Source organism: Vombatus ursinus, unplaced genomic scaffold (assembly GCF_900497805.2).
Source record: "Vombatus ursinus unplaced genomic scaffold, bare-nosed wombat genome assembly UNPS02014809.1, whole genome shotgun sequence".
In the NCBI taxonomy this organism is placed as follows: Eukaryota; Metazoa; Chordata; class Mammalia; order Diprotodontia; family Vombatidae; genus Vombatus; species Vombatus ursinus.
In genome coordinates this window covers 12262562-12276559 of record NW_020954587.1, presented here as the reverse complement: position 1 = coordinate 12276559, position 13998 = coordinate 12262562, and the positions used below count along the sequence as shown (strand labels likewise).

At 40.4% G+C, this 13998-nt stretch overlaps 1 protein-coding gene and 1 long non-coding RNA gene across 4 annotated transcripts in view; one reads left to right on the top strand and one right to left on the bottom strand.

The window, feature by feature from the left end:
• The window catches only part of ICOSLG (inducible T cell costimulator ligand), a 25936-nt gene extending 18149 nt beyond the window's left edge, over positions 1-7787 (bottom strand). The window contains exons 1-3 of one of the 3 annotated variants that reach the window (XM_027875547.1): positions 7662-7787; positions 7364-7466; positions 42-82 (exon numbers count right to left, since the gene is read on the bottom strand). In XM_027875547.1, coding sequence (XP_027731348.1) covers positions 42-82; positions 7364-7377 — 55 coding nt within the window. In that variant the 5' untranslated portion in view covers positions 7378-7466; positions 7662-7787. Of the gene's footprint in view, positions 1-41; positions 83-7363; positions 7619-7661 lie in introns of those variants that run through there. The other 2 variants (XM_027875548.1, XM_027875546.1) reach the window with 2 other exon arrangements.
• Positions 7627-13998, top strand: LOC114052814. Its single transcript, XR_003570316.1, has 3 exons — positions 7627-7683; positions 11406-11574; positions 13695-13998. It is a non-coding gene; the product is annotated as an uncharacterized LOC114052814 (long non-coding RNA).

Genomic DNA, 13998 nt, shown 5'->3' with positions numbered 1-13998 from the left:
CTATGTGTCTATAGATCCCAATGGAAATATTAGGGACTTACCAGCTCTCAGACAACCAAGAAGGAGCAAGAGGAATCCAGTACTACAAGAAAATAAATAACAAATAAGAGAAACATTAGTGGTGCAGTAGATAGAACTCTGGACTTAGAATCAGGAAGGCTTGACTTCAAATCCAGCCTCAGATACTTATCAGCTGTGTGACCCTGAGCTATCTGCCTAGCTTCCTCAGGTATAAAATAAAATGAGGTTAATAATGGCAGTTACCTCCCAGGGTTGGTGTGAGGATCAAATGAGATACTATTTGTAAAGCATTTTGCAAACCTTAAATGCCTAAAGCATATGTAAATGCTAGCTATTGTTATTATCAGTAACTATACGACACTAGAAGGAAACCAAGAACCATAAAAGCTGACATTGTAGGTGTGCATATTTACTTTATGTAGAGATACAAACGGGCAATTTCATTTTCTGTGAGTCAACAAACTCACATATTTCCAGGTTATTTCTGAGTCAAGAGGATAACTAAATGTCCTAGTCAGGAAAAATGGAGAAGGAGCAAGGTGGAGCAGACAATAGTATATTACTTTCTGTTTTAGAGTAGCCAATAACAGAAAACTTTGAGGCACCTGGTAATAAGGCAACTTGGATTTTAAAAATCAACTATGAAGTGGCTACCTGTCAACTTATTCTGAGTGTAATTCTGGTAATCAAGCCCATTATTAAAATATTGTATTAATTAATCCAACCCAAATGAGTAAGCTCTAAGTGCCTTCTCTGCACAGGCACTGTACCAGGTGTTGGGCATTCAGTGACTAAATCTGTCACAGTCTTTGCCCTTAGGAAGCTTACATTCTACCTGGGGGACACAACTCATAAATATGTAATTACATATACTGTAATTTGAGAAGAAATGAAAGAGCACTGAAATAATGCTTAGAAATATTAGACTGAATTCCTGGAACTTATTAGAATAGGGCTCCTCCATGTTTTGGTCTTTTAAAATTAAATAAAAGGCTGCATATTAAAAATTAAGCCTATGAATATAATTCCTACAAATCAGTGAGATCCCTGGCTAAATAATATGCTCTGGAAAAAAATTTCATCGTTACCATTCATTGAACAGCACAGGAAGAACTCTAATGTTATTTCTTAGCTCTATTTGAATTATAGAATGTCAGATCCATACAGTTCTTTAGATATAACCTAGTATAATTCCCTCATTTTACAGATGAATAAACTGAAGCCCAGAAAAGTGAAGTCATGAATTAAGTTCAACCAATCCACAAGCACTTATTAAGTGCTTAATCTGTGCCAGGCACAGTACTAAGCACTGGGGTTACAAATAAAGACAACAACAGTTCCCACCTTCAAGGTGTTTACATTTGAATGGGGGAGAAAACATGTAAAGAACAACATATATACAGGATGCGTGTAGGTAAATGGAAGGTAACCTTAAGGGAGAAAGCTCTAGCATTTGGGAGGATTGGTTAAGGTGTTCTAAGGAAGCTGACATCTGAGCTGACTGCTGAAGGAAGCCAGGGATTCTAAGAGGCAGAGCTGAGGAAGAAGAGCATTCCAGGCTTGAGGAACGAGACAAAAGCCAGCAGGTGAAATCTTATCTTCAAGAACAGCCAGTAGGTTGATATGGCTGGGTCATAGAACTGGGGACTGGGGAAAAAACATGGAAAGACTTGCATGAAATAATGAAGAGTGAGATGAGCAGAACCAAGAGAATATTGCATATGGTAAGAGTAATATTGTTTTAAGAATAACTTTGAGCAAAGAAGTTGTTTTGACTATCATAAATACCCGAATTAACTGTAAATGACGTATAAAGACTCTATCTGCACCCAGAGAAAGAACAAACTAAAGTATACGCAGAAAAATTTTACATATACATACACACATATACCTATTTGGGTCTAATGGTGGCCATCTCTAGAACACGGGGAGGAAGGGGGAAGAAAAAACAGAAAAAGAAGGAATACATGATAACTTTGTTGTATATTTAAAAGGAATAGATTTGCAGTTTCATGTGCAATTATCTTTTTTATGAAACTATGTTACAGAAATACTTATTTTGTTCTATAAATTAAAAATGAAATAAGTTTTAAAAAAAGAATTTGGGGTTGGTAGTAGGGAGCAGAGTATAAGAAGACTGGAAATGTGGAAATGGGGCAGGCTATGCAAAGATTTGCTGCATATTTGATCCTAGAGATAATAGGAAGCTACTGTAGTTTATTGAGCACTATAGGAGTGACATTCAGGCCTACATTTTAGGAAAATCCCTTTGGTAGCTATGTGAATGGTAGATTGAAGTCAAGAGAGATGTGAGGCAGGGATATCAATTAGTAGGCTGCTATAATGGTCTAGGAGAGAGGTAATGAGGACCTGAACTAGGTGAATGGCTGTGTGAGTGGAGAGAAGGGGATGTATAGAAGAGATGTTATAAAGTGAGAAATGATAAGATTTGGTGACAAATGTGATATGTAAGTGTTGAAAGAGGGAGATGAAGAAGACCCTGAGGTTGTGAACTTAGGTAACTGGGAAGATGGTGGTACCCTCAATAGTAATGGGGAAGTTTGGAAGAGGGAAATGTTTTAGGGAAAAATTTAAAAAATTTTGAAAAATAGTTCACTTTTGGCTATCTATTCAATAGCCAGTGATGACAGACTAGATCTCAGGAGACTAAGGACTAGCTATAGATCAGGGAAACATTTGTATGGCAATGACAGATGGACCCCTGAGCATTAATGAACTCGGCCAAGAGAGATAGGAAAGAGAGAAAAGAGGGCCCAAAGCAGAGTTTTTACACTTACACTTAGAGTTGGTGAGCATGACCTGGATGAAGATTCAGCAAAGGACACTAAGAAGGAACAGTTAGACAGGTTAGGAGGAGGACAAAGAGAAAGCAGTGTCAGGAAAACCTAGAAAGAAGAGATAATGCTCAACAAGTATCAAACACTGCAAGAGAGGTCAAAAAGGAAGAGAACTGAGAATGGACCATTAAATCTGGCAAATAAGAAATCATTTGGGGAATATGGTTTCTGTTGAATTAAGAGGTCAGAAGACATTACAGAGGATTTAGAAGAGAGTAAGAGGAGAGGAAGTGGAGGTACCAATTTGTAGATGGCTTTTTTCCAAGGAGTTTGGCTGATAAGGGAAAGATACATGGGATAATAGCCAGAGGGGAAAGTAGGATCAAATGAGGGGTTTTTGAGGAGGTGTGAGATAGGAGCATGCTTATAGGCAGCAGGTAAGGAGACAGTAGATGGGAAGAAGCTGAAGATTAGAGACAGTATGAGTATGACAGAGGGGACAACCTGCTGTAGAAGAATGACTCAAGGGTGTAGGAAAGGGCCTTGGCAAGTACAAGGATCATCTGAGTGAAGGAACATAGTGGAAGATTTTGTCAGAGGGATGTAAGATGAGGAGAAGGGGAGAAGAGGATGTTTTAATCAAATGGTATTGTGTGTGTGTGTGTGTGTGTGTGTGTGTGTGTGTGTCTGTGAGGGAGAGAGAGAGAGAAAGAGAGAGAGAGAGAGAGAATGAAAGAGAGAGGGAGAAGAGACAGAGACAGAGAGAGAAATATGTGCACATCCTCAACTGAGAGGGTAGGGGGAAAAGAGGCCATGGAAAATTTGAGGACAGATGAATGCAAAAGCTGCTGTGGAGAATGGAGTAGAGAATCAATTAAGGAAGAGTAGAAGGATTGTGTTGCTGCAATGAAGACCAAATTAATATCTTAGCATATTTTTACGCATTATTATAATGTATTATTTATTAGTCCTCAGTTCCTGAATCTGATAAAGCCTATAAATTAATAGATATGCACAATCTCGCATTAATTAATCCATTAGCTCTGGGCCTTCACTCTAGTATATAAATAGAACAGAGAAAACTATGTTCCCCACTTTCATCTCTCTCTCCCTCCAAAACCTTCCCCATCTGTCTTACACCCCTAGTCTTATAACTTTAAAGAAACATACAATTTTGTAGTAGCAAATAAAAATACAGTCATACATTAACATTTACAGAGTATTGCTGTGAACAAAGTTCATGGAGTCACCTTTGTATTCTTCAAAAGGCAGAAAAAAGAGACATGAAATGGAATATTCATCCCTTGTCATTCAGTACTGTTATTGACTCCTCAATTCTGGATATAACTGTTCTATTAGAATGGTAACTCCAATGTTTCAGGAATTCCCTTCATAATATCTCTTCACAAAATGAGTTAAATGCAGTTTACTCACAATGTATCTTAAGATTCTCTCACAAGAAAACAATTAACTTTCATAATCCTCTTACAGATGACAGCTAATTCCCTCAGTCCTAATCTTTCTTAGAAGAATAAAAGCTAAACTCTCAGCTCTCAGAAGCTTTGCAGATGAAGATTGTCCTCTTACTTCCTACTTTACAAGGGGTATATTCAAGGTTTTGGGGGCCATATGCTAGACCTCCTGATATTGCATGAGTGCCAGTGGAGCATGCATGCTGTGCATGAGCTATCCCTCAACTCCCAATACATGACTGGCTTATTTCCTTCTCTAGTCATACCTCCTTTTCTGCAATTTTGATGTGTGATTGTGGCAAGTCATCATTTGTATACATCATAGAATCAAAACATGATCTTGACCAATGGTCTCAAATAGGGCCATCACATGTATAAGAATGCAGAATTGCAGTATTATTACCTTAGACAGTTTTGAAGAAATATTGTGAAGTAAATAACATTTATCTTTTGCGCTTAGTGTCTGTTTCAGACATCCCCTTCTGCTCCCCTTCCTCATCCCTCAAGCACTATCTACCCTCTGGCATCTCCAAAACTTCCCTCCCCCTTTCTTCTTCCTCTACCCTCCATCTCCAGTTCCTCATACTTGAATTCAAAAATGACCTTTTTTCACTTCCTCTATCAAAACTCCCACTCCTTCATATGATATTAAGAGAAAAACAATTGGATTATAATTCACACTGAAGTGTGAGGTAAGGTCTCCTTTACATGAAAAGAAGAAGCAGTGAAAATTAAAAGAAGAAACAGGAGGGAAAGTTCTAGATTTGAAGTCAGATGATTTTGGTTCTAATCCTACAACATTTAAACATTTAAGTATGAAAAACAAACATGTATATGAGGGAGTCACTGGTCCAAGGAGAAAAAGGAATAGGTTTTTATGGAGAGGAGAAAGATGACCTTAGGGAAGTTGTCCTTCAGTAAAATGGGGGCTGGACTCAATGATCTCTAAGGTTCCTTCCAGTTTTAATCTAGGATCAAAAGTCTGTAGAATTTCAGTTAGTGGAAAGTTAAAAAAAATAAGAAATTAAGCTGTGTAAGAGTAGCATTTGGGGATTTGGTGAAATTTACAAAATTCATAACATAATGTTAATAGGGGACCTATTATAGCTAGCCCTGTTCATGACAGAATGCATGTGTTTACATATGTAATAAAGAGATATGCTAAGCTGTTAAAATATTTAAAGTTATCTGCTACTCCCCAACCCCACGTGGATTTTTGCCTACACCTCAACTTCAATGTCCTAAATTGAGTTTTTTATTTTTCTCTCAACCTAGTCCTCCTTTTGGCTTCTCTGTTTTTGGTAAGGACACCACCATCTTCTCAGGCATCAAGGCTTTTACAATTATTTTGTAAAAAAATTTTTTTTCTACCTTTAATTCCCTTCCCCTTTTTCCTCCCATCTCTTTCCATGATTCACCTAGTTGGAGTCTAGCCCTTAGCAATGTTTCTCTCCTCCGTCCCTTCTTTTCTGGCCCCATTACTATCAACCTAGTTTAGGCTCTTATCTACCTCTTGGCTAGTCTGCTTCAAAAGTATTTTTGAAAAGACAAAACAAAACAAATTTCCCAATTACGTGTAAAAAAAGTAATTTTAACACTTCTTTTTTAAATCGAGTTAATAGATAATAAATAATAAGAATCCTGTCTTCGGTTGCCTTCCTCTTTAATTCTTCCTAAATAGGGCTGCCTTAATCTTCCTAAAGCACACCTCTGATTAAATCACTCCCAGCTCAAAGATTTTTCTTGGTTCTCTCTCCACTTCTGCTTAGCATGGTATTCAACACTTTCCACATATGATCTTACATACCTTACGAATCATCATTACTCCCTGCTAAACTGGTCTTCTCTCACTTCTGGAACTCGTCCCTAGTTTTCCTGCTTCTATGTGTTTGCTTGTGCTTTTCCCGATTTGCCAGACCACTTCCACTACCCTCTTATCCATCTGTTAAAAAACCTACCCCACCATTCCAGGCTCTATTCAAATACTGTCTTTCCTGATCTCTCCTGTCAAAGGCGATCTCTTCCCTGCACTCTCATAGCTCACTTTCCTGGGAAATCGCTCTTTCGGTATTTCTTTCTGCGTTATATTACAGTTGTGTGCCTGTATCTTAACTCTCCTTTTTGAAGGTAGAGGCTACAACTTATTAATCTTTTCATCCCCCCCACCCCTCCTCCACTGTGCCACGTAGTATATACTGAGCATAGGCATATAATCAGTAGAAATTGACCATCAGTAGTTTATTGAACTGAAATGTTTATGACCGTGGTTTTGCACAATACATTTAATTCCTGCCTTTTTTTACGCCCCCACAGGCAGGTTATGCGTGATGCCTTTCTACTACTTATTTAGAGAATGTCTAGTTACCTTCATTTATGGATTTCTGGTAAAATATCCATTTGTGACACGAGTGTAACTTTGCTACTCTTCCCCCTCACATCCCCATCCCTCCTTTCCGATACTTACATTAAGAAGTTTTCTACGTGCTGAAACGTTACTGAGAGGTAGCGTTCCCACAGAAACTCTTCCCTCATTACTAAACTTCCTTGAGTAACACCTTGATACAATAATTAGCTCATTTTTAAGCCTAGGGGTGCCCCTTATAGAAATGCCCTGAGAGTTGATTTTCTCTCCCTTTCTCACCCTGTCAGCTAAATGCAGCAGCTGCCATTCTGGGACTTCAGCTGGCTCTTGCTTAATAACGCATAGACGCCGGCAAGTGGCCCGGTTTACTCTTTTCTCTCCCGGTCTCCTACTTAGGGCTGGCTGCCTAGCCTGCCCTGCCCGACAACTTTTTGAGGTGGTTTTGTTCAGCAAATGATCAATCACTTTCAGCCGCTTCTCCCTTGGGGTCCTGCAGGGGGCTGGAACCGCTGGTGCCGCTGCTTTCTTTGCCCTCTTCCTCCCAAAGCACCCGGGCGGCTTCTAGCTCCCAGGGAGAACCCGATTGGGGCTGTGTAGGTGGGAGAGTGGGGTGGTTATAGAGTTTTAGCAGGCATCGAGAATCCCGATTCAGCGAAGGGACAGTGACCCTTCTCTTTCCCTATCCACCCTCCTCCCTTCTTTTCACTCACCTTTTCAGGGGCATGTTGAGAGCGCAGAAGAGATACAATGGTGACCCCGCAGTGGCTTGGAGAGCACAAGAATCCGAACTCTGAGATCTTCCGCAATCTGAGGCTGCAAACACACAACTGTCAGTCCTGTCGGTACAGCACAGTCATTTGCTGGTCTGAGGGAGTAGTGATGGATGGCTCTCGGCCGCAGTTTCCTCCTTTCACAGCCTAAGCCCTGCCCACACCCGGCTCCCGCCTCTACCCGTTCCCACTCGTCAGTGCACAGTTTCTCATGATCCTCGTCACCTCCCAGGCTAACCTGCTCATTCGTCTTGTCTCAGGTCAGCCCCGGGTTAGCCCATAGACCAACCCTAAGCAATCTGTAATGGATTACTAATGGTGAAAGGAATGGAGGGTGGTGAAAGTCTTCCCGAGGGCCTCTTGGGCTCTGGGCTAGGGACTCAATGTTTTGGTGCCGCCAGCTCCCCTCCCCTCCCGTACCCCCCCTCGTCCCCCCCCCCCCCCCCCCTCGTCCCCTCCCCTCCCCTCCCCTCCCCTCCCGTAGTCCCTAGCTCTCCATACTTGGCATTCTCCTGCGGGCAGGTCTGTAATGTCTGTGAGGTTATGTGGTCGAATCAGAAAATCAGGGTTCAAATCCCGCCTTTCCTATATATAACCTATGTAATCCTAAACAAGTACCTTCACCTCTCTAGGCTTTAATTTCATCTGTGTATGGTGAGGAAGGATATAATTGGTCTCTGTTAGGGAGCCCCACGTCTCTTTGGGGCCTTTCAAAATTTACGCCCTTTTTTTTTTTTTTTTTAAAGTGAGGAAATTGGGGTTAAGTAACTTGCCCAGAGTCACACAGCTAGGAAGTGCTATGTGTCTGAGGTCGGATTTGAACTCAGGTCCTCCTGATTCCAGGGCCCGGTGCTCTATCCACCGCACTACCTAGCTGCCCTAAAATTCACTCCTTAGTTGAGGTGGGGGGAGTAAATTGGAACCTCTAGCTTCGTTTTGCCAGTTTTGCCAGTTTTGCCAGTTTTGCCAGTACTCAGAGAAATTTTCAGCACAGGACACCGATTTCTCAATTGGAAACTGTAGGGACCAGGTTTTCCCTCTGAGAAAGGAAGGTGGATTTTCCTCCTCTTTCCTTCGTATCTTTGGGTTGGGGAAGGCTTTGCAAGCACCACCACGAGTTATAACTACGAGAATTTTATGAATGCCACTAGCTAAAATGTACAACATGTATTTGGGCATGTCTAATTCCCATGTATGCTAATTATGATAGATCTATAAACTTACAGAAGAATGTTTATTTTGGATTAAGACCTGTGCCACATAGATTTTTCTGGGTTTTGGAGAAAAGAAAAACAAACCCAACTGATTTGCCTAAAACAGCAAATATTTTAATATAGGGAAGAATGTGCAAAAAAGATTTCCTCATCTTCCCCCTCTGCACCATAATTGATATAAGAGAAAACAAAGTGTATATAAGAAAGGGAATGAAGTACTAATAAAAAGATATTTTATGAAGCATGAATACAGAATTTAAAGGAGTTGTCAATTGTCAAACTGTCAATTGAGCAGTGGAAAATTAGTCTTGCCTCTAACGACCATTAAAAAGCTGAGCTGCTAGCTAGGCAATAGTTAGAAGTAGAAGCACCTGGCCCCAGAGAGAGACTTGCCATTGGGGTTAGTGGGGGAGGGGAGAATTCCTACCTCCACTCCCTCCTTCAGCCATGTTGCTTTGAAATAGATCTACTATATTTCTTGGGGATAATGTATCCAGCAGGAATCAAAGAAAAACACCCTCAACTGATAAGGATTCAGTGATAGTCATTTGAGGAAGAGTGTTGCTTTCAGAGCAAAACTTCTAAAAACAGGGAAGGGGGCCAGCTGTAGACTTCGAGAATGGGCTAGCACTGGCTATTCAGAGTCAAGGTGTAGAGAGGAGCAGACCCAGGAAGGCTGGCTAAAGAACTCACCCAGCTGAGATGTTGCACACAGGAAGAGATTTGTAGCATTGGAGAGAAAAAACTTCTAGGCTCTTTAATACCAGACTAGTGAATATCCTTTACCATGTATGTTCCCCAATATATGCCTCACTACCACTGTACCCTAAATCTGCACATTCTCTTTTTATAGATGGTATTTATATTTGCAGGAGACTGTGCCCCATATTATAAGGGAAATGAAAGCTATTAGAAAAAAGCACTCAGTAAGTGCCTTTGCTAAGAGCTAATTGCATCTACAGAGTACTGACTCTGGAGTCAAGTGCACATGAGTTCAAATCCAGCCTCAGACACTTACTTACTAGCTGTGTGACCCTGGGTAAGCAATTTATTTGCCTCAGTTTCCTCATCTGTAAAATAAGTTGGAGAAGGAAATGGCAAACCACTTCAGCATCTCTGCCAAGAAAACCCCAAATGGGTTAATGAAGAGTCAGACACTACTAATTGACTAAGCATCAGCAATCGCATCTATGGACTAATTGTTAATAGGAAGCACATCAGGACTCATCAGGCATAGTAGTAGGAGCAAGTGACACTAGCATCCTCTCCTGCCTTTGAACTTGGGGTAGCAGTCACCCTCCGGGGAACTAAGCCAAGAGTACAAATGAAAACAAGAAGAGTAGTCCAGAGGGTCTGTTGCATGTAAAATAAAGAGGTTGAACCAGATAATTCCTTTTTTTTTCCAGGCAATTGGGGTTAAGTGACTTGCCCAGGGTCACACAGCTAGTAGGTGTTATGTGTCTGAGGTCGGATTTGAACTCAGCTCTTCCAGAATCCAGGGCCAGTGCTCTATCCACTGCGCCACCTAGCTGCCCCTGATCTTTAGTATTTTTTAACAGTTTTTACTCCTATGAAAAACTAGGAAATGCTAAGCCTGTGCACTTCATCCTTCTCTTGTTGGAGATTTGGTTTTGTGTGTGTGTGTGTGTGTGTGTGTTCAAGTTTGTGTTCTTGTGTGTGTGTGTGGCTATGGTGATCAAGGATGTGAATACAGGGAAGGAAGGGGTTGAAATGACTGATCTCCAAAGTAATTTCTGTCTAATTCAATTGAAGTCTGGAGCTCACATTAAATGTTTACAGCTGTTGAGGTTAGTTGGCCCTGTGTGGTTCTATTCAATTGCTTTTGGTATGTTTGTGAGAATGGGGGTGGGGTGGACAGAAGGAGAGTAGTTGAGGTAGGAGCCCAAGCCACCTGCTTATAATGGATATGAAGAGCCAAACCCTAGGGAGCATGGTGGTTTCCCTCTCTTCACAGCTGTAGCTCTGTTTCCTGTTCTGTTTCTGGTGATTACAGGACTCTCTAACCCTGCCTCCTGTAGACTTTGCTGTAATCATGAGTCTGTTCTGGGCCAAAGCTTTCCTGTTTTTATCATAGGACTTCTGAACAAAATGTTAGTACTAAAGACAGAGGCAGGTATAGAATACAAGATGAAAATCCAGCCAGCTTCAGGCAGAAAGGCCTAAACTCAAGTTCCTTTCAGACCCATACTGACTGTGAGATCCTAGGCTACTTACATAACTCTCATTGCCCTCAGGAAACTCTCTATCTAATCTCTAAGGCTTTAAATTGCAGCATACTCAGCAGAAATGCTTTGATAGAAGTTATTCCTTCACAAGTTTTCTGCCCAGCAAAATTATGCATCTAGTTTGAAAGAAAAAAAAGGGGGCAGGTAGGTGGTACAGTGGATAGTGCACTGGCCCTGGATTTAGAAGGACCTGAGTTCAAATCTGGTCTCAGACACATAACACTTACTATCTGTGAGACCCTGGGCAAGCCACTTAACTCCATAGCCAAAAAAACAAAAAAACACTCAACCACAGTAAGCCTGCTTAATGATTTTCTTACAAACTCAATATTTCAATATTAGTAGCAATAGAAGTGAAAAAAGGGTGAAGGAATTCTGGTACAAAGGATAAATGGATGTTGTTATAAAACCCAATTTGTTAGTTAATCCTTGAAAAAAAAGATAAAGACTGTTCATTGCCAAGGACAAAAATCACTTTTCCAGCACAATGGCATCTACCTAAATTTGTCTGGTTTTGTCCAGATCTGTGCTCTTCTATGTGAAGGGAATTCTGGGTGAAGAAATTCCCTCTGTCAATGCAGATCTGCAACTCATCTTCAATTTGTAGTCTTATAAGGATGAACAACAACACAAGACCAGTTATAACTTCAGAAGATTTATAATAAATCAGCTCTTCACCCTTGGCTGAAAGGTGAGGATTAAAAGGGCAGAATGAGACTTTTTTTTTTAAAGACATTACCAATGTGTGAATTTGTTTTGAATGACTACAGTACTTATTTATTACAAGAAAAGGATTTTATTTTTCTTTTTTTGGGGGAAGTTGGGGAGTGATGTGGGGAGGGATGTGATAGTGATACAAAACAAAAGAAGAGAGTATTAATGAATTATTAAACATATATAGACTCAGCCTAGATGTCATCTTTTAAGGAATTATCAAGGAAAACTACCCTCATATTCTAGAACCAAAGTAAACCAGGGTAAAATAGAAATTGAAAGAATCCACAGATCAACTCCTGAAAGAGGTCCCAAAAAGAGAACTCCTAGGAATATTATAGCCAAATTCCAGACTTCCCAGGTCAAGGAGAAAATATTGTAAGCAACCAGATAGAAACAATTCAAATATTGTGGAAACACAATCAGGATAACACAAGATTTAGTAGCTTCTACATTAAGGGATCAGAGGGCTTGGAATATGATATTCTGGAGATCAAAGCTAGGATTAAAGCCAAGAATCACCTATCCAGCAAAACTGAGTATAATCCTGCAGGGGAAAAAAATGGATATTCAATGAATAGAGGACTTCCAAGCATTCTTAATGAAAAGACCAGAGCTGAAAAGAAAATTTGACTTTCAAATACAAGACTCAAGAGAAGCATGAAGAGGTAAACAGGAAAGAGAAATCATAAGGGATTATTAAAGTTGAACTGTTTACATTCCTACATGGAAAGATGATATTTGTAACTGAAGAGACCTTTCTCAGTATTAGGGAGGGTAGTTGGAGGGAATATGTGTATACACACACACACACACACACATACATACACACATACATACATTTATATGTATATATACATATGTATGTAGACAGAGGGCAAAGGGTGAGTTGAATATGAAGGGATGATATCTAAAAAATAAAATTAAGGGGTGAGAGAAAATTATACTGGGAGAAGGAAAAAAGGGAGTGGTAGACTGGGGTAAATTATATCCCATAAAACAGACAAGAAAAAGTTTTTACAGTGGAGGGGAAGAGAGGAGAGATGAGAGGGAATGAGCGAATCTTACTCTCATTGGATTTGGCTCAAGGAGGGAATAACATACACACTCAATTGGGTATGGAAATATATCTTACTCTACAGGAAAATAGGGGGGAAAGGGATAAGAGGGGGAGATGATAGAAAGGAGAGCAGATTGGGGGAGTGGGTAATCAGAAGCAAACATTTTTGAGGAGGGACAGGGTCAAAGAATAGAATAGAATAGAAGAGAATAAATGGGGGCAGGATAGGATGGAGGGAAATATAGTTAGTTTATCCCAATGTTACTATGATGGAAGTGTTTTGCATGACTATACATGTATAACCTATATCGAGTTGCTTACCTTCTCTATGAAAAGGGTTGGAGTGGGGAGGGAGGAAGAGAGAGAATTTGGAACCCAAAGTTTTAAAAACAAATGTTAAAAATTGTTTTTACATGCAACTGGGAAATAAGATATACAGGTAATGGAGTATAGAAATCTATTCTGCCCTACAGGAAAATAGAATGGGCAGATGATAAGAGAAGGGGAATGTATATGAAAGAAGGAAGGCCAGACTAGGGGAGGGGTATTCAGAATGCACACCATCTTGGGATGGAGGGAGGGACAAGATGGGGAGAAAATTTAGAACTCAAAATCTTGTGGAAGTGAATGTTGAAAACTAAAATTTTAAACATATACAGATTCATAAAGAAGGAAGTTTAGATGGGAATCAGACAAACAGGGCAGAGTTGGAACAACCATTTTAGGTTTGAGTTATATCTTTGGTTCTTGAGATAAGCATAGCACTTCACAGTTTCAATCAATCAACACGCATTTATTAAGCACCTACTATGTGCTAAGCACTGTGCTAGCTGCTGGGGATATAAGTACAATGAATAAAACAATCCTCCCTTGCAAGGAGCTTCAATAATCTTCTTCTTCTGTATGTCAAAATGTTGTTTGCCTTTCATTTTGGAAGAGTACCAATGACATCACTGGGTAATGTCTTGACTTGCATGTAATTTGGATTTAAGTGAGGCAGAGGTACACAAAGCCATCAACCTCACTCTCTTTTCCAGAGTCATCAGAGGTCCAGTGGCAAGACAAAAATCAGGATGACTGGGGATGGACAGGGATGCTGTGGATGAAGTTGGTGTCTTTGATGTCTGACCAAGCTCTAAGTGCTCCATGGTGCCTCCCTCAATCACCTTCACAGTTGTTGGAGCAAATTGTTCTCATCTACCAGTTACACTGGGGGAAGTCTTCTCATGCTTGGGGTAGACATCCCCCTAAACCACTGAGGGGTTTAAGGTCTGTCAGTTGCTCTCAACCTGGTTTAGCCAGTCTGCCGAGAAGGCTTACTGGGGTGTGGCTGCTGTGCAT